This window comes from Gopherus evgoodei, chromosome 8 (genome assembly GCF_007399415.2).
Source record: "Gopherus evgoodei ecotype Sinaloan lineage chromosome 8, rGopEvg1_v1.p, whole genome shotgun sequence".
Classification (NCBI taxonomy): domain Eukaryota; kingdom Metazoa; phylum Chordata; order Testudines; family Testudinidae; genus Gopherus; species Gopherus evgoodei.
This window is the reverse complement of record NC_044329.1, coordinates 95,167,573-95,188,458: the sequence shown is the minus strand read 5'-3', so window position 1 is coordinate 95,188,458 and position 20,886 is coordinate 95,167,573. Positions and strand designations below refer to the sequence as shown.

Below are 20,886 nucleotides of genomic sequence, written 5' to 3'. Positions count from 1 at the left end.
CTCCACAGCCCACCACAAAAAGGCTGATGCACTCTGCTTCATAAGTGCCATTTTTTTGGATGTAAGCCAGATGTCTTGGAGGACGTAAAGGTCTAAGCCATAGTAAATCATGCCAAAATTATTCTTAGTCAATGAAAGAAATGAATGATTAAGTGTACAAGGGATTCATGAGTGGCTAATGTGTTATCAGTGCTGGTATTTAAACTATGTACAGCATATCAGAGTGAAGTAAAGCATTTCCTTATATCTGTGTCTGCCTTTCTTCTTGGCTTTGATTTGAAGATAAGACTTGGACTATAATGAATCACTATTACCAGAGATAATATGATTGATTAGGCCTATTACTGAACAAGTAGCCAAGATACTTGCAGCACAAAGATGGACTTAAACTTTGATAACTCTAGGGCTATGGTTTCTTTTAAAGTTAGCTTTTCCATCTATAAAGTGAGATTTTTAACTCCTTAAACCTGCCTGGTTATCTGCAGAGTAAAGAAGGGCAATATAACCAAATACACTAAATGTTCTGCTTATTTTAGACTTTTGGTGTTAACCTTAGTTACATATTCTGTTGATATTTGACACCAAGAATATGTCTATACAGAATTTGAGACCAAGCTGGATAGAGCCTCTGAGCTTGGGTTGACAGACTTGGGCTAATGGATCTCATGCTAGCACCCTCAGAAGAGCTATATAGGTAGCACTTTGAAGTTGTGACTTGTGTTGGAGCTAAGGCTCTGAAGTCCATCCTTGTTGCTAAGCTTTAAAGCCTGAGCTCCAGACCAAGCCACAACTTCAAAGAAATGTCTGTGCAACTATTTTTAGAGCACTAGCATGAACTCCACTAGTCTGAGTTTGGGATGCTTGGTTCTACCCAGTCCAAAATGCTATATGGACATATCGCCAGGTGACAGAGACCAGGTAAATATCTAAAATAGATTCCATTGTTAAGTGACGTTCTTTCCTCTCCATTTCCATTTCATTCAGAATGTGGTAAAGCTTAAATGTTTACAAGATATAAAACTGTATAAATATATATAAGCTATATTTTAAAGGTGTAATTCCCTGAAGGAGGTGATCAGATTAGGTAGATACTTCTGCTCTGCTCACCTTTCAAAACATCAGGGATTAGCCCATATGAAAGTGTGTACAGGGAATGCGAAAGAGCGAATGAGATGCCTTCCCTTGCCTTACTGGTGATTCTGTCATACCCAAAGGACCAGATCCTGCAACACCTACTCGTTCAGGTAGTTCCTACTCCCATGATTAGACCCAGTGTGGTTAAAGGGATACTTGCATGTGTAAATGGATCAAGCCCTCAGTCTTTGCATTTCTGAGAAGGACTGTTCCAAGTCTAGCACCAACAGTGGCTCTCATCCCCACACTTGTCATTGTGGTTGGGCAGCTCAGGAAGAGCAAACACTGTAGCCTTTCAGAGCCTTTCACAAAAGTCACTCATATCTATATTTTCCAGACACACTCAGATGTCCTGTGATTGCCTGAGGTACAATGTCTCTGGAAGCTCCTGCTGGGGATGGTGCATCTCTACAACCTATCACCATCACCAGGTGATGGCTCGATTACATCGGCCTAATTATTCTGATATCTCTTGTGTCCTGTTGCAATTAATCTTTTGTTAGTGTGTCTTATCATCAGGAAGATATAACCCAACACTCAGGCTTGAAAACACTCTCTCAAACTTGTCTTGCAACATGCAGGGAATTCAGAAATAAATTACTATTGCCCATTAGAAAAACTCCCATGGGTGACTCTTAAAATGATAGATTGAAGACGTGGTTCAAGCAGATAAAGTTGTGTCAAAAATGTCCTTGAAGAGTTTAGGGGGTAACCCAACCAAATAAGGTGAGACAGGCAATTAATAAGCTACATTGAGGAATCAGTGGAGTTTGGGGTAGCTGACTTCCAGTGCTTCCATACTGAGGATACACCATTGCTTTTGCCAAATTGAAGTATTATTTTTTCCCCATCCTATTCAAGTTGCTTCAGGCCTAGATCCCAAACTAATTGAGAAGTCTTTCCATTGAGTTCAGTGAGCTTTGGGTTATGCCCCAAAGGAAGATAACACTCCAATTATAGATTTGAAGAATGTAGTATACTTCATAAGACAGGCTGTATACTTCTGAGTCATACAGGAAATACATTCTTGGCTTGAGGCCATAGGCTTCCCAATACAGAATCAAACATAAATGTTATTGAACTGCTGTATGGCTCCACCTACATACAATTTATGACATTGGTGTGGGCATAATTTGCAGCAGTAGTGATTCCATGATGCATTTGGTTTAGGGATATCTCAGGGTACAGCTCATCTGAAAGAGATTACAAGTACAGCCAGAATTAATCAAGTCTCACAAGAGAATCTTCATTTTGATTTCACATCACTGATTCTTGGAGATGCTAGGCAATTCTAGAACATGTGCAGTCATGGCAAATGATGGTTTTGGTGAATTTACTTGGCTGTAAAGATTCTTATTCTACCTGAATGGCAAAAGTAACGTATTATCCTGACTATAACTCTCTGCTGCAATACGGATTTGGATATTACTGAATTTGAAGAGATGCACATAGTGGTAAACTTTTTCTACACAACAAAAGTAGGACAGATTTGTCTAACTTTAGCTGCACTTATGTGACCTAGATAGTAATAATATGTAACTCTGAAGTTGTTACATTTTTGTTGACTTAAATTCCTACTGGGGTAGGGATGGAGTTCCTTTCACATTACCTGTCTCAGGAATTCTAGCAATGCCTTCATAATTTTCCATTACATTTTATTACTGAGCGTTTGTTTTGTCTGTGGTTTGTTCTGTCTTGTCTGCCTAGCTGCTTCTGTAAGATTTGTGGTTGTTTGTCTTGATTGTCTGATAATATCAGTCAAGGGATCTTTCTGTTCAAATTTGTTAATGCAGACATATAGGAAGCTATTATTTGTAGAACCTTTGGGCTCTGTGTTCTATGTGGTATTGAGATGCTAGTATCATTCCTATTATGGAGAAAAATTGCATGCCCCTCTTTTTATAAACTGGATATATGTGATTTGGGATATATGAGTGGGATGATTTAGTTGGGAATTGGTCTTGCTTTGAGCAGGGGGTTGGACTAGATGACCTCCTGAGGTCCCTTCCAACCCTGATATTCTATGATTTGTGTAATTGTGCCTTTAAAATTAAAAAAAAAATAAAAAAATTAAATTATGCAAATAAAATTGAGACATTTACCATTTGGGGCCTTTTTTATGCTCATGTAAATCTAAAGTGATTTTTATAAAAAGTAAAATTTCACCAGTGATTAGAGGTCAGTGGATTCATACTCATAGATAAGAGGGCAGGATATGGCCATAAATGCACTCCTCAAGGTATGTAGCAGACTTTGGAAGAGTTTAAGTCTCTTGGGTAGGTGCTCTCAACTCCGGCACTGTTGGGGACCCAAGAGCCAACCAGCACAGTTGCCAAAGTGGTGGTTGTAACCCATGAGAAGGCGTGGCCAGGATGCCTGAGAGAGATGCTGAATGGAAATATACCTTTAGGCAGTCTCTGCTAGTGGGATTCCTATTAGATGTCTTACCACAATCTATGGCCACAATCAAACAAAAAAGGAAATAAAAACCCTAATACATAGAAAGACATTCCTGTTGGCCTGTTTAAAGCAAAGTGAATTCTAGGGCCCAGTCTTGCTACCTGTACTCACCAAAGTTTTTCTTATTTACCCAATTACATTGTCTTATTTCAGTGAGACTGCTCACACAGGTAAATGTTCCTTATCTACATAAAGCTTAAAGGATTGGGCCCTAAGTCTTCACATCTATACTGCTGTTAGATAAAAGTTTCATTTAATGCTACTCCATTAAATGTAGCTTTGTTTCAACATGTTAAATTGCTTTAAATGTAATCATCCTCCACATCATGCTTTGAGTTGATCATTGCCATATTTGTAAAAGTTGTGGTATAAGCAATATTGAAAGCATTTTCTGGACGTGTTGCAGTCTATGTAGTACAATGCATAATACAGCCATGTATTGGAAAGGCGTCAGTTATTTTAGTAAAACGATTACAGTGCTGGAAGTCTCAATGTAAAGATGCTGAAATGCATAAGTCTGGAATTAGCAATGATGTAAGGACTTCTAAAACTGAATTTTAGGAAAGTAAACCAATTTCACTGAGCTAGATTTATACCATTTTACTTCCAAGATCTTTTTCAGTGATTGCTCTAATTACTTAAAATGTCCCTTATCATACAATCTAGATAAAGCTAAGTGACTAACTACAGTTTACTGTTGTTGCTATGCTCTGGATTTTAAAGGATATTTTGAGAATGGGATATGTTTTTTCTGGGGGCGCAGCAGCAAAAAAATAAAAGTCATTGCCTTGATAAAGGCAGAATGTCTGAGGTAGCTATGAACTCCAAAGTGAGTCAGAGCTGTTTTCCATAAATCCTTAACAGACTTTGAAAAGGGTGAACTCCAGCTGGCTATGAAAGTTCAAGTCATAAAGAAAGCTCTGAAATGAGCACACAAGATTATTGTGCTTATCTTGTAAACCTCAAATCTCATTTACGAGCTCAGATTTTTAAACATATTTGTAAATCTCATTGTGGGCAAGAGATCTCAAGGCCAAATTCTGGCTTTCTTCAGATTTTAACCCAAGACAACTTCACTTGAATGTGCGCTTGAATTCTGGCTGACTGAAGTGAATAAATGAAAAGAGGCAGCTGCCATTTTGTTTTCATATGCAGCTATCTGTAGAAAAGCGATGCTATGCACTCTTGTGGAGAACTTACCTTTGTTATTCCTTGTTTTGTTGTTAAAAAGTAAACGTCTCCAGTATGAGACAGGATCATAATCTTTATGTATGGGCAATCATAACACATAATTATCTGACTTGTCCAACATACAGATAGAACTAGTACTTGCAAAAGCAGCTGGTGGTTATTCATCACCAAAACTCACAAATAACCAGCAGATATCTATTATTTTAAACTCTGTGAAAATGAGCAAAACCCAATAAGTGGTTTTGGTTTGTTCCACTGAGGATAGTAGTTTCTGAAAACAGTGAAGCTATAGAATTGCTCTATCTGTGTTCAGAATGAAGATGATTCTATGAGGCACAGTTAACTTGGTATTTAAAATCACATTTTGTTTAAACCATCTGAAGAAAAACATCTCCAAGGTGTCAAAGAACTTATTAACAGTCCACTGTTCATATATCTTTTCAAAAGTGAATGAATGTCAATGGAACTCCATAAAGGACTAATTCACCACAATCAGCATTTAAGGTCTATCCCCAAGTCAGGACATACCAAAAATGTTTTATGATATTTATCCACCATCCTGGCCTGTAGTGCAAAAATTAATTTAATCTCTAAACTGGAAAACCTGTACTACAGAGAAACACTATGAGAATGTTTAAAGACAGATATATTTATTTTGAACAATGAATTCGTTCATTCCCATCAGCAACTTCTGAGATGCCATGGTTTCCAGCCATGACAGTATTATATAGGTAGCTATCATGTTTCAGTGTATTAAACATTTGTCAGATTGCCTCCCTTTCAAATTCTCTCAACGAGCATGTGCCGCTCTATAGTCTGACTTTATTGGACTCTGTTGAGATATGTGTGGATGAATGCTGTTTTTGTATTCTATTTTACTGTATACAGCACATGGGAAGGTAGGAATGAGGGATCATTTTTGCCTCAGTGGGTTATTGTTCTGAGATTCCTTAGATTATACTAATATATGAGTTAATCATTTTCTTTTGTGTTGTGATGAACTCTCTCGTATATCAGGATGAGAGGATAGCTGTTTGGCTGGTAATTAATCTAGCTTTGGATTCATGACTCTTTAAGAATTTATTTCTTTTCCTAAATGTACAGTTAAACCATGATATTAGGGGCTTTGTCTTGTATATGGAACTATACCCCTCCCCTCCCGAAAAAAACAGCATCTTGATTTTTCACATTTGCTATCTGGTCATCCTACCTTTCAGTATCTCTTAGAAATTCTTCTGCATAACTACTCTTGAGCGGAGACTGGAGGGAGCATGCTTGGTTGTGAGAGAGCAGGCCATTTACATGGAACGCTTTCCTGGAGTGCTTGGATTACTCACAGAGGATTAAAGGTGCTAAAAACAACTGTAGTTTGGGGCCCACAACTTCAACTCCCCACAAGGGAAGGGGACCATAGTTTGGGGAGCCTATGTCTGTCTGCTTAGGGGCTGTACTAGTACTCCTGTTCTTTTAGCTGAGGAATGGAAAGCTTGGCTGGACCAATGAGAGAGTGACTGTTTGTGTCCACGCTTCATGATATGTATGAATTGTGATGAATTTCTCCCAGGATCATTGGCAGTGGGTCGTGCTCTCAGCCCCCCATGATGGGAAGATACCTAGGAGTATCTGTGGCTTTAAAACCACTGATACTTTGCATAATTTCTCTCCTCCTGTAGGGTGACCAGATGTCCTGATTTTATAGGGACAGTCCCGATTTTGGGGTCTTTTTCTTATATAGGCTCCTATTATCCACCACCCCCATCCCGATTTTTCACACTTGCTGTCTGGTCACCCTATCATCCTGTGAGATTCTGAATGGTGAGTTCTGTCTCAGAAGGTGCACGCAGACTCTTCTGAACTCAATCAGGAGGAAAGGAGAATGAAAAGGAAATCCTGCCCTAATTCATACACAGTCAAGGCACCTTAGAAATGTTGAAGATAAGTGTATAGATTCTTTTGATAAAGGCAGGCCATGTGTGATGTTGGTGGCAAAGAACAGCATGGACTTTGAGTCCTTCTCCTCTCCCTTGAAGGCACCATGATTGCTAAGGGAATTCTTGGAGAAGTATGAAACATGATTGAAGGGCAGGAGGGAATTGATTTAGATGGAAAAATCTAATTACGTACAGCTTGCTTAAACAGCAATGACAAAGTGAGACAAAAGGAATGGGTTACCTAAAAGTTCAATTGTCTCCATTAAAAGTTCCGCATTTGCTAATATTTACCGTGCGGCATTGTCTCAACACCACATATTTCCCCTAATGTTTAGAACAGGAACGAACTATTTGGGAAATCATAACTTCTGAAGTGGGCAGTATTGGATATAAAAGGCAGACCCCAAGAAGCTAGGCTCTTGAGAAATTTCAGTAGGAAAGAGTCCTGCATAGGTAAGAGAATGGAGTAGATGACCTCCTATGTTTTTCCATTCTAACTCATTGATTTCCCAGCATAAAGTGTCCCAAGTTTGATGCTCACTGGTCTACGTAAGTCTCAACATTATTTAGTGTTACAACTGTTTAACCAAAAAAAAGCATTTTTTTGGCCTGGTCTGGCCTGGCCTACCAGGGTTGCAATTTTTGTCTTTTAAAAAAAAAGTTAAACAAGACACTGACTTACATCCTGTGTCTAGTGTCTAGGACAGAGATATACTGATCTGAAAGGACAGGAGGCCCTGAGGCTCTGTTCTGCCTTATTGGCACTATCAGCATAGGCTGTGCGGTCATATATCTTTTAGGCATTTTGACAATTTAAAGGGCAGTTAGAACAGCCCACATAGTTAATTTTACTTTTTTTTAAAAATTCAAAGGGAAGGGAGAGTGCCAAGGGATAATTTATTAGAGCACAGGGTGCCCCCCTTTTTTAAAGTAACCCCCCCCCCCCAAACATGCTGGGTTAACTCAGAATGATTTTTATTAAAGTGGAGAGAGAGTTAACTTGTTGTTTTCCCACACTGAAATGGGCACAATTTACTCAAAATGGTTATCTGTTAGAGAAAGGTGGTAAAAGTGATTGCTATTTTAACCAAAAAGAATCATTGTAATAAGGTTGCAGCAGTCAAAAAGCACCATTCAAAAGCAGAAGAGTTCTTTAGGCATGAAAAAACAATCATCAAAGAAGCTCCGAATTGGACTACAGAGCATCTAACCTTCTGTAGCTGCTGGAGGCTGCAGGGACCTCCTGACCCCCCCAGATCAAAGGCTAATTGAAAATCCTTTCCCATGCCATGCTGAGAAATTAAAAGTCAGCACCTATGCTGTGGCTGCAAAAGCAAATACAGTAGTAGGGAAAACATAGGATGATACCTTTTTGCCTGGAGAACAGAGAGTTTCCGTTGTAGAAAAATAAAATAAACAGCGTTTACTAAAACAGCTCAACTGCTCTTCCATCAGCCCGATGAATTAATACTGAACAATGTTTACATATTTATCATTTCAGTCCAAATATGAAGCTCAGGGCACACATTCTTTAACTAATTTTTCTACCATCAGGCAGGGCAAGTGTACAACCGTTTACTAGATGTAAAATGCAAACAGGCAGAAAGTAGGAAAAAACAAATATGTTAAGATCTCTAGGTTAGCATCTGAGCTGCATCAGAACTACATCTCTTCTCTTCCACTCCCAAATCCCAGGGCTAGGTGAAAGCTTATTCGGCCCCAGAATGACTGAGAACAGCCTTGAGTTAGTTCAAAAATGAGCCAAGCTGCAACTGCCCACCAGGAGCCATTCTAGCAGCTGGGGATCACCAGGGAACAGCAGTGCTCCAGCCACGCTCCCCTGGCCATAACTCTGAAATGCCCCCTACATTGGGTAGCCAGTTGAGCAATTCTAAGTGTGTTTTATACAGCTGGAGCAGTGCCAAGCAGCCTTAAAAAGAGCCACGGTCTGGCCTGTGTGTCTATGTTTTAAAAAAGCCCAAACAAATACAGCTGAAAATAAGCTAGGTATGTGTTCTTGGAAAGTCTGACATACTGCAAGCCTCGTCGTGTACTTCTGACAAAATGAGTTCTTAGGATGCAGTGAGTAATTGCAACATAGAAGTAATTCCCTATATATAGGGATTAAAATGGAGCCATGTACATTGGAGCAAGTTTTGGTAACATGACCAATGTGGATATGTTCACCTTTCCAAGAGGGATAAAAGAATATTGACGAATAAATAGGAAACATAATTAGACATATTACTAGAAATCCCATTGTAGCACTTGCTAATAGAAAGTGATGGTCAAAAAGAGATGTTACAAACCATCCTGCAAAGAGTATCAGTAACGTGCTTTCTGATGGACTGCACTTTGTTTCATTGCCATGGAAAACACCCCTAGTATTTGTACAGAAGTTTAAGTTTGAGGGCTGTAATTGGTTTCACGGTAGACAGAACATTTTAAATATTTATTTCCTGCCTTTTCTCTAATTAAAACTTCTCAAGTAATTGGTGTCTGGCTGAGAGGCAATATGGCTAGAAATAATGTTCTTTGGTCCATATTCAGTTAGGGTAATATACAACCCCTGCAGATAGCCAGCACAAGGCCCAAGGGTTGTAAGTGAGGTTTAAACAATGCATAGGTCTTGTGTTATGTCTCTGCAATGGAAGTGAATTTAACCCTTAATGTTGAATTTAGACTGAATATTCTTCTTACAGCCGCAGTGTGGGTTGAACGAAAACTGAATAAGGACCTATGGACATAGTCCAAGTTTTGGTTGCCTTACTCTCCATGACTAATTTGTTTTTATACATATTTAAAAAATAAATTTATCCATCCATGAACAAGGCTATTCCAAATTAAGAGGTATGGTAGGCAACTTCAAGAATATGGTTGTACTAGGAGGATGTTATAACATCAGGCTGGGCTGGCTGGAGATGAAGGCAGCCATGTTGTTTTTGCTATCCATTATTATTTATATTATGGTAGCACCTAATCCTGGACTAAGACACTGTATTTTTATTGTGACATTTTTCTAAAAAATGCCATGGTTTAAACTCTTTGGGCAACTACCATTAGCAACGATCAAGATATGATGGATCCACTTTGTTCCTGTTGCCTTTTCTGTATTGGGCTGCCTCTCATTCTTTCCTGAAAGTATTAAATAGCCATAAAATTCCTGACAGTCATTCTTTCAGTCATTCATGAGATTTAAGGAAGAAGTACAGGAAGAAAGATCTCTGCCACAAGTCTAATTTGTAATTCAGTTATTTCCAAAGTATATATTGAATTAATAGCCAAACAGTCAATAGTTTTAGCCTCGCCACAACTATTGCTGCACAGGGATGAATTAGTTTGAACAAGGTAGTGAATTAATTCAGAAGTAAGAAGCACCCTTGTAACAGACTTTACTAGAACATCTTCAACCATGTTTACATGAGTGCTGGGTCAAGCTCCCAGTGAATTGTTTAAGCCCTGTTAGAGACTGAGATTTTTCCGAATGAAAAGAAGTCTATCCTTTGTGTCATGGAGATGTTGTCTGTTATATTTATGGTGTATTAATTATATTGATCACTTAAGAATTCTCAGTTAACAGTCTCAGGTTTGGTACGTTCTTGTCTCAAGGTCAGGCCCAGAATTAGGAGAATTACTGTTCTGCTGGGAGCCCTGATGTGCCATGGTTATAACACTCATACTGAGAAAGAACCTTCCTAATTTGCATTAGTTTTATTAACACAATTGGTAACGTCAGAAACTCTCCAGCCCAGCAAGTTAGATAGAGATGATACAAATTGAGCGTCTGAGCATCCCTATGCTCACGCCATCCCTTACAGAGCACCCTGAAGTTAGTCATTATCTTCCTCATCATCATCATTTTCCTTGTCGCCATCACCCTGGCGTCTCCCAAGAGCTACATCTTCCCTGGCACATAGGCCAGGATACAACTTCTATAATGTGTTAGGCTAATGCCTCTATGCCTAATGCATATTCAGAAGGGGTTTCATCCCCTTTTCCTTGTTTGTATTTCCTCACCCTGCTAATGTTGAGGTGCCTGTTTCCCACAGGTTACTATCCCATTTACATCAAGCTTATTAGATTATATGTCAATTACTTAGCATGGCGCTCTTGTGATCAGACATCTGCTGATGTTTCTAACTTAAAATATCCCAAGCTGGTATAAAATAGCATCTTGTGGTTACCTCTCAGCAGTTTAGTCATTACAGCATTTTATCTTGTGATACCTTATGATTTAGTGTTCCTCCTGGTTAGCAGCTTGTGATAAGGCTTTTGGGCCATATGCCTTGTTTAGCTAAGCTATTGTCTTACAGTTCTTGTAGGCTCATTTCATGACTGCCTTAGCTTATACCCATGCCTTACCCAGCAAGTACCTATACCTAGAGGCTACAGCAGGGTTTCTCAAACTTCATTGCACCACGACCCCCTTCTGACAATGAAAATTACTACAAGACCCCAGGAAGGGGGACTGAAGCCTGAGGCCCCCCCCCGCCCCGCCCTGTGGAGTGCTGAAGCTTGAGAGCTTCAGCCCTGGGCGGTGGGGCTTGGACTTTGGCTTTGCCCTGGGCCTCAGCAAGTTTAAAGACAGCCGCGGCGACCCCATTAAAATGGGGTCATGACCCACTTTGGGGTCATGACCCACAGTTTGAGAACCACTGAGCTACAGAGGTAATCTTCTCGATATGAAATAATGTAACACCATTTTAGGCAGCCTGAAACAGCACCTCCTAAAATGGTTGTGACCTGGCCCCATATATCTCAATCAATCTAAGCTGTGAAACCTGATGAGTAATTCCTCAAACCAATGGACACACAAACAAATACAGGAATAGTGGCCTTCCTATAAAGGCCTTGAATCATGTCTCCCTTTAAATAATGCTGAATGCAAATGCTCAATACTGGGCTAGATGACCTCTTGAGGTCCCTTCTAGTCCAACAATTCTACGATTCTATGAATAGAACAGTACTTTGCCTTACTAAGCTAAAATATAATAATAAGATTCTTATAATAATCTAAAAGTTTAGTCACTACAGAAAGACAGACACTGTGTTCTGCCTGTGATATTTCATAGAATCATACATATATAGGACTGGAAGGGACCTCAAGGTCATCTAGTCCTGTCCCCTGCACTGAGGCATGACTAAGAATTATCTAGACCATCCCTGACAGGTGTTTGTTCCTTTAATTGTCACAAGTGGGAAATGAGTGTGGATTTAGGGTAGTATATAACCATAATTTTGTATGCAGACTGTAATTAAAAATGTAATAAAGCCCTGTCTACAGAATGGGTTTGATACTCTTGATTGAACCATAGTTCTAAATTTGTTTTCTCCTTAGAATTCTTTCTCAGATCTTTTCCCCTGTCACTGAGTGTACTTATGATTAATCTTTTGTATGTCCCTTATTATGCTAGACAGTATAAACAGAGGGTCAGATTTAGCTCTGGCATAATCACTGACTTCACTGGAGTTGTAGTCACTAGTGCCAGGTCTAAATTTGACCCTCTATATCAAACTCTTATTTAAATTTCCCTCCAGCAATCCCTTTTCCATCTCTATTAAAATGTGTCTTAAGATAGAAGTTATACATGTAATGTCATAACTGTATTGAAAAAGCATGGAAATCCTTTCCCATTATCTCTCTCCTCTGCTGCATAGAAATTCTCAGCCTCGAGAAACTTGTTTCATAGGCATGATCTCCTTTTTTCCTGCAAACTTCTAATTCCCCAGATTTATTTTGTCATTGTAATTCTTGAAAGTTTACTGAAGAAAAATGAGGCAACTCCTTAATGTGACTCCAGAAAATAGTTAAACTAGTGGTTCCAAGCTCTGGCCTGTGATGGTGTGGCCTGTGGAGAGCTGGCCTAATCCAAAGCCAATCAAAGTCAATGGAAAGATTCCCATTAATTTCAATGGGTTTTGGATGGGAGCTGTGGTGCTGGCTCTCAACCTTGTTTCCAGCTGAAAATTTTTCATTTAAAGCTGCTAAAAATATATCAAATATTTTCCTAACATTACTTTTCCATGTCAGCAGTTGCTGTGGTTGGCACATTCTGTGTATTGCAAAAAACCAACTATTAGCCATATACTTATCAAATGCCATCTTTATTTCTTAGGGCACAGACTGCTGTCGCAACCCTTGCTGTTGCACATGTTGAATGCTACTTTACCACCAATCCACTCTCATTTTGTCCAGCATACCCTCCTCCAAGTGGTTTCCATTATTAAATGATGATCTCCCCAAAATATCACAACCAGATTAACTTCATTATCTACAGCAATGCACAACATCCCTTTGTCCATGATATTCCCTCTCAGTACTTGTTCATAATGATCCAGCTGTCATGGCAATACATAGCAGTAGGCCAAAATGGTGTTGGCAGAAGCAACCAGTGCTGTTTTCTCCTCACCACCCCACCCTCCATCAAAATCCACTGAAGTCAATAGAGTTTCTCTGTGGATTTTGGATTAGGCCCAAAATGACCTTTAATTTCATGAGTGGTACATGCTCCATAGTAAACCTCCTTACCCTTTGGATACTGCAGACACAGGCATACATTTTTCAAAGCAAGTATTTGACAGTTTGGAAAATGCATTGTTCTAATGATTGATATGCGTGTTAGTGATTAACTTCCCCATTATTGTTGTTCTATATAGCATCAGAAATTTCCATGGTGCACATAAACTGTGGAGTCCATGTAGCAGCTCCGCTTTTTTTTTAACCTAATAGTTACCAACTTTTATGCTGTTTGGGATATGCAACTTCTTATGCACCAAGTAGGTTTCTTTGTATCTTCAGACATTATCCAAAACTTATACCAGATTTGGCTACTTGTTGTAAGAGCTTCTGGAGTCATTTCTCAGATCTGCTGCTAAGGACATCAAGCAAGATACAGTAAATAGCAGCACTTGCTTCCACCAGTGCTGATTCCATCAATGTTTCCATCAGGAGTAAAACATAAAGGTTAAGAGCTGCTGTAGCGAACTAAGTAATGGGCTTCTGAACTCATTCTCCCCATTTAACATTGGTCTCTTGTTTTTCTAACTTCTTTTCAGTTGTGATTAAACCTGTACACCAGGAGGAGTAAATCCCATTCCAGTAAAATGGTGTGGGGCTTAACCTGACCCACTGAATGAAAAGATTTTATGTATATGATAAAACACATCCCCTATTTCTTATGTCTGTGATTCATCCTTTGAGTCATGTTCTAATATTGCCCCCTCTTAGAAGTAAAATTGTAGCTCTTGTGAAATAGTGATGTGCAGCATATTTGCAGCTTCCCCTTGAAATCTGGCCTATCAGGATCACCTGATCATGTGTTTTCCACAAATCAGTCTCTGTGTGTGTGTGTGTGTGTGTTGTTCTGACAGTTTCTTATATGATGATCCATTTCTCACATGATCGACGACATCATTCTAGGTCTCTTGCTGATCCCCTTTCCTTGACAGAGCAATCAGTTATTCAAGCCATTTCCTGATCTTCTGACTTGTCCCACAAACCTAATGTAAGATCCAGTGCCTTTCTCACCAGCACTTACTATGAATTCAGCAGAAATAGCATTATATTCAGAGGCTTTCCTTTTTCTTCTTTCTTTGACTATGTTTATTGCATTTTCAGTCTGACTTCTTGTGAGTGACATTTCTAATCCAGTAGTAGCTCAGAGTTCTAAATGTATAGAAATGAAGTCCGATATCCTGAAAGTCCCTTTGAACAGCATTTTTATTCTGCAAATGAATGTATTGACACTTTGCTTGAATTATTTGATCCAAGTTAACATAACAGCCTGTGACTGTGTAAGCCTGTCACCAAATACAGCTTTTCTGAGCATAACAGTATAGACATCTGACATCTGTGTGGGACTAGATCAACAGTAGGTAATATTAAATCCACCTTTGAGATAGTATTTCACAGTGCATTCCATGTAAGGAAATATTTATTCCTTACTGTCTCCTGGCTTTGACGGAATGTCGTGATTTTGAGGTTCACATTTTTAGGGGTATATTTTCCCCTTTATCACTGTGTGGGGTGTGACGTTGCAGTCCATATGTTTTATGGAAATATGCTTATGCGTGTGAATATTATGTAACTGAAATATGTTCTATGCAAAAGGTCTCTTGTAAGGTATCCTAACAAAGGTTATAACCTACTGAACATATTCCTCCTATTTGTATGCATGTATCGTTCTTGTATGTGAAGCTAGAAATATGACGTATAAGTCTGAGGTCCTATTGTAATTATGCAAAGTGTGGGCCATTAATGGTGGTTTAGAATCTTGATGGCTCCCATTGACTAGGACAATTGGTTGTAAATGGTTTATTTACCTGCAAGCCTTCCTGTGTATGTATGGGCCAACCCATGAAGAATGGAGACTAGGGGTTTTACAGTGACATGTGACTATGTCACATGATACTGGAATCCATCTTAATTCTTGTACTTTTCCATTGAGAGGCAGAGGTGGGGACAAGCACAGACAAGATTCCTGCCTTGTGATAAAGCTATATAAAAGTGGGAGGAGCAGGACAAAAGGGGCGGCCAGACGTGAGAAAACCCCTGCTTACCACCTGAGATATTTGCTGGATCTAACAAAGACTGTACCGGGGAAAGGATTGGTCCCAGACTAGGAAGAAGTCTAGTCTGTGAAAGAAGCTTATTGGAACATCTTTGAAGGTGAGATATTGCCTGTAATCAGTTTCTTAATGTATTAGGCTTTGACTTGCATGTTTTTCTTAATTTTGCTTGGTGACTTACTCTGGTCTGTCTATTATTACTTGAAATCATTTAAATCCTACTTTTTATACTCAATAAAATCACTTTTGTTTATTAATAAACCCAGAGTAAGTGATTAATACCTGGGGGAGCAAACAGCTGTGCACATCTCTCTATCAGTGATGTAGAGGGTGAACCATTTACGAATGAACCCTATATAAGCTTTATACAGAGTAAAACGGATTTATTTGGGGTTTGGATCCCATTGGGAACTGGATGTCTGGGTGCTAGAGACAGGTAACCTGCTGAGCTGTTTTCACTTGAAGCGTGCAGCTTTTGGGTGTGCTGTGTTGCAGCAGGCTAGCATGTCTGGCTCAACATGGCAGGGTTCTGGAGTACCAAGCTGGCAGGGAAAATGGGCTCAGAGGTAATTTCAGCATATCAGGTGATAGGCCCAAGGTGATCTCTGTGACCGAACCTGTCACATGGGGATTCTGACTTTTTCCCTAGCTGTACTCATTCACAATCAAATTATCCTGATAGGCCGCAGGTTGCCCACCATTGCGTGAACTTTTCGGGTAGGGATATGTATTCTTTTTATTAGTGAAGCATCTGGCTGTCTTCTAGGCACTCAGTAAATAATACTACCTTTAATGTTTTCTCACACAGTGTCTGCAATGAATGCATAACCAAAGCCCAGAGTGTCAGGTTCCTGCTGTAATATGAGCATGCCGAAATAACAGCATAGACCTGACAGTATTTCTGATTCATTCTAGAGATGGGCCAGACCCAAAACCAAGGATAAGGCCAGCCCTGAGCCTTGAAAAAGTTTTAATCCCACTCTGAACTTCGCAGCTGGAGCCTCTCTCTGGGCTGAACAAAAGCCCTGCATCTGGGAACTGTGGAAAGAGTTCAAAAACCAGATATGCGCTTTGTGACTCAGGCCTGGCTCTCACTCATTTCTAAAGTATTTTATGGCCTTGGTTATCTGGCTGCTTCCTGATGCCTTTAACAGCTTCCTGATTGCGAGTGAAGTTAGTAAATTTACAATCACTGTTCTTGTGGAAAACTCAAGTCAACATGGATTAATCACTTTCTAAAATAATCTTTTAACTTAATGGGCTAGTCGTTCTGCCATCTGACCCATGGCCCCAGCCAGTGATAGGCATTCACACGGGTATTGGTCATTTTTTTAAATAGACTCATGGACTCATAGGTCAGAAGGGACCAATATGATCATCTAGTCTGACCTCCTGCACAAGGCAGGCCACAGAACCCTACCCATCCACTTTTATAACAACCCCTAACCCAGGACTGAGTTATTGAAATCCTCAAAATTGGTTTGAAGACCTCAAGCTGCAGAGAATCCACCAGCAAGCGACCCATGCCCCACGCTGCAGGGGAAGGCGAAAAACCTCCAGGGCCCCTGCCAATCCGCCCTGGAGGAAAATTCCTTCCCGACCCCAAATATGGCGATCAGCTAAACCCTGAGCATGTGGGCAAGACTCACCAGCCAGCACCCAAGAAGGAATTCTCTGCAGTAACTCAGTTCCCATCCCATCCAACATCTCCCTGCAGACCACTGAGAAGACCTATCTGGTGATAATCCAAGATCAATTGTCCAAATTAACTATCCTATCATAACATCCCCTCCATATACTTATCAAGCTTAGTCTTAAAGCCAGAAAAGTCTTTTGCCCACACTACTTCCCTCGGAAGGCTTTTCCAGAACTTCACTCCCCTAATGGTTAGAAACCTTCGTCTAATTTCAAGTCTAAACTTCCTTATATCCAGTTTGTACCCATTCGTCCTTGTGCCTACATTAGTACTAAACTTAAATAATTCCTCTCTCTCCCTAACGTTAACCCCCCTGATATACTTATATAGAGCAAGCATATCCCCCCGCAGCCTTCTTTTGGCCAGGCTAAACAAGCCAAGCTCTTTGAGTCTCCTTTCATAAGGCAGGTTTTCCATTCCTCGGATCATCCTAGTAGCCCGTCTCTGGACCTGTTCCAGTTTGAATTCGTCCTTCTTGAACATGGGACACCAGAACTGCACACAATATTCCAGATGGGGTCTCACCAGCGCCTTATATAATGGTACTAACACCTCCTTATCCTTGCTGGAAATACCTTGCCTGATGCATCCTAAAATCGCATTTGCTTTTTTAACAGCCGTATCACATTGGCGGCTCATAGTCATCCTGCTATCAACCAATACCCCAAGGTCCTTCTCCTCCTCTGTCGCTTCCAACTGATGCGTCCCCAACGTATATGTAAAATTCTTATTAATAATCCCTAAGTGCATGACCTTGCACTTTTCACTATTGTATTTCATCCTATTACTAATACTCCAGTTTACAAGGTGGTCCAGATCTTCCTGAATAGTATCCCTGTCCTTCTCCATGTTAGCAATACCCCCCAGCTTTGTGTCATCCGCAAACTTTATTAGCACATTTCCGCTCTTTGTGCCAAGGTCAGTAATAAAAAGGTTAAATAAGATCGGTCCCAAAACCAATCCTTGAGGGACTCCACTAGTGACCTCCTTCCAGCCTGACAGTTCACCCTTCAATACGACCCGCTGGAGTCTCCCCTTTAACCAGTTCCTTATCCACCTTACAACTTTCATATTCATCCCCATCTTTTCCAATTTAACTAACAGTTCCCCATGTGGAACCGTGTCAAACGCCTTACTGAAATCTAGGTAAATTATATCTACCGCATTTCCTTTATCTAAGTAATCCATCACCTTCTCAAAGAAGGAGATCAGATTGGTTTGGCATGATCTACCTTTAGTAAAACCATGTTGCAATTCGTCCCAATTACCATTGACCTGCTGAAATGAAAAAGGAGAAAAAATGAAAGCTGGGAAAAGTATATCCTCCAGGATGCTGAGTGTATCAGTCGTTGAAACATTCCCAAATCCCAAGGCTTGGGAACCCATATTCCTGAGACTATTCCCAACCAGAGGCCCCTGTGTGACAGTACAACCTGTTAATCACCACACCATTAGACTAGCCAGAATGCAGCTATTTAACTTAGTCTTTTGTGCTGCGGTGGATGCTGTCTGAGCGTTCCTGGAACAGTAATTTCCTTTTTGACCTCCATGGACGTTACTTATAGAAAACAGTCATAAAACAATTCTTAAAACGTCAAGAAAAATGGCATCTAATGGTGGTAGTGTAGCCAAAGAAAACATACTTTAGTTTTGAAGCAGTCCCACCAAAATGTTGAAATCTTAAAGCTACTAATAGGCCATGCATCAGTGCCTGAGCACTTTACTGTGACATTTAATAAAGTATAATTCATATACCAGGTTTACTGAAATCATAATGTTCACCTAGCCATGCTAAAGGCTTTTTCAGAAGAGATCAGAAAAGAGAGAAACCCGTGTTAGACCAGGGCCAATTGGAATGCCTGCTTTAATGATAGAGAGATATGTGTACTATCAACAAATCCAATTTGTTGTAACTATAGATGTCATGAAGAGAAGACGTGTTACCTGTGTTTCACTGTAATAACCCTCAAATAGTTGGATTGAACTAATATACATGATGTGCTCTGTATTGTTTTTCCAACTGCTTTTTGAAAAAAATAAGGAAAATTATTCTTACAATCTTGCTGATCAGCTGCATCACCACATTTTAAAACAATTTGGAGAGAGAGGAAAAAGTTTCTCACAAGTATTGCAAATTTTCACCTTGCAAGTCCTTTCTATTTTAGTGAATTTAATGCTGGTGAAACATGCCAGATAAGTAATTGCAGCTCATTTTGCATCTAATTTAAATTCTGTTTCCCTGAACAGTCATTGGATGATAATGTTGCATCATTACTGATCAATATCAGATTTGAACCAGCAACTCATGTCCCCTTGCTGATGCTCTGAACCCTACAGTTCTCCAAGAATGCTGAGGAAGAGGTATGCGAGTCCTCTGGCCCATAAGGCACACTGACCTCTTCTGGTCAGTATATAGTGCAAAACAGGAAAGAAGAAGGAACCTTGATCAGTCAGTTGTGCAGCCATGCAGGACACAGAGTACAGCTTTGCAGGAATGGGGATTCAGACCTGAGCTTGCTTCTAGGGGACTCATTTATACCCATAATAGGTCAGATATTGCAATATACCAAGAGATGCTATTCATCATCAGCTTCCATTGAAGTTGAAGATAGGGCTATTGGTGCAATTTCATTTCTGCAGATGTATGTTTATACAATTCCAGGAAAATATGTCAGCTATTTTAGAGAAAGCTACATCTACTGTATTCTGAGCAACTGGCAAGCCTCCTGCTGTAATGAATGATAATACAGATGAAGCTGTGATAGGACAAACTTTAAAAGGTTCGGAGATTGGTTCATACAAGTATACAAAGGTCTCAGGTGCTTATGAGAAGCCTATCAACCCATATCAAACTCTTTTGGTCTGGAACTTGGGCTGGGCATCTTTCAGAAATTGGCTCTTGTGAGAAGAACAGTAATTGCTCTTTTCAGACAGGCTGGAGGAATACCTTGAGAATAGGCTTCCTTGCAGTGTTTTGGAAGTTGAATTTCCATTACAGAGGGTCCTTGATTGAAATCAAATAGTATTGATGGATGTGAGAATTAAAAGAAAAAAACATTTCACCAAACTTCTTCACATCTCAGCCATGACTCAGGTGTGTTTCAAGTTTTAGGTGAAAAGAGCAGGCTTTTCAAAGCTGGCTCTCCAGTGTTAAGGTGCTGTGAATATCTTGTGGACTCTTGACTTTTACACTTTTTTTTGCTTTCTCATGCAATGGTCTTTAGGTTGCCCCCTTGCTCTTTTTTTTTAATTATCTAAAATATTCCATTGTACCGAACAGAATCTGGAAAGCTTAAAAAAATCACTCTTGTGTAATATTTTAAAATATTTTGGGCTATTTTAAATAATTGATTTTGTGAGTTTTTATTTTCCCCTTTTAAATATCTGCTGCTTATTAATACAAATTTTAGATTTGATACTTAACCCATTTACATTTGTTTTCTTTGCTTAAAAAAATCTGAAAATTGGAACTGAGCTACTTATTTCAGTTTCAGTGTAGCTGATGTGGGTGTAAACTTTTACTCTTGAGCAATCAAAAAAAATTATATTCCTCTTATCTCCTCTGTGGATCCAGAGACCCTGGTTGTATATTTTCTGGAGAGAATAATGGATGGATCTTTTCCATTTGGATTTGTTTATTTTTAAGAACAGAAGTTATCTATCTTTTCACTGGTGAGACAGCTTAAAAATATTTGCAATTATTAGATGGAAAGTGGGTAATTCACAGTGGTTAAAATGATAGATCCAATGCATTTTCTGTTTGTTCGGTGTAGTAGGAATGTAAAGATTAAATATATGAGAACTCCTGAATACATGAAATATTGACAATAGCAATAAAGGGACATGAAAGAGGAAAGAAGGAGAAAATTGCATTGCAAGAAAAATGAAATATGTAATTAATATATT

General features: G+C 39.5%; 1 protein-coding gene across 1 annotated transcript in view; it reads left to right on the top strand.

Annotated features, from left to right (window-relative positions):
- The first annotated feature begins 1,501 nt into the window (after nt 1–1,501).
- Nucleotides 1,502–20,886, top strand: part of ROR1 (receptor tyrosine kinase like orphan receptor 1) — a 138,520-nt gene continuing 119,135 nt past the window's right edge. Inside the window, exon 1 of the mRNA XM_030573696.1 lies at nt 1,502–1,565. Coding sequence (XP_030429556.1) covers nt 1,532–1,565 — 34 coding nt within the window. The 5' untranslated portion in view covers nt 1,502–1,531. The remainder of the gene's footprint in view (nt 1,566–20,886) is intronic.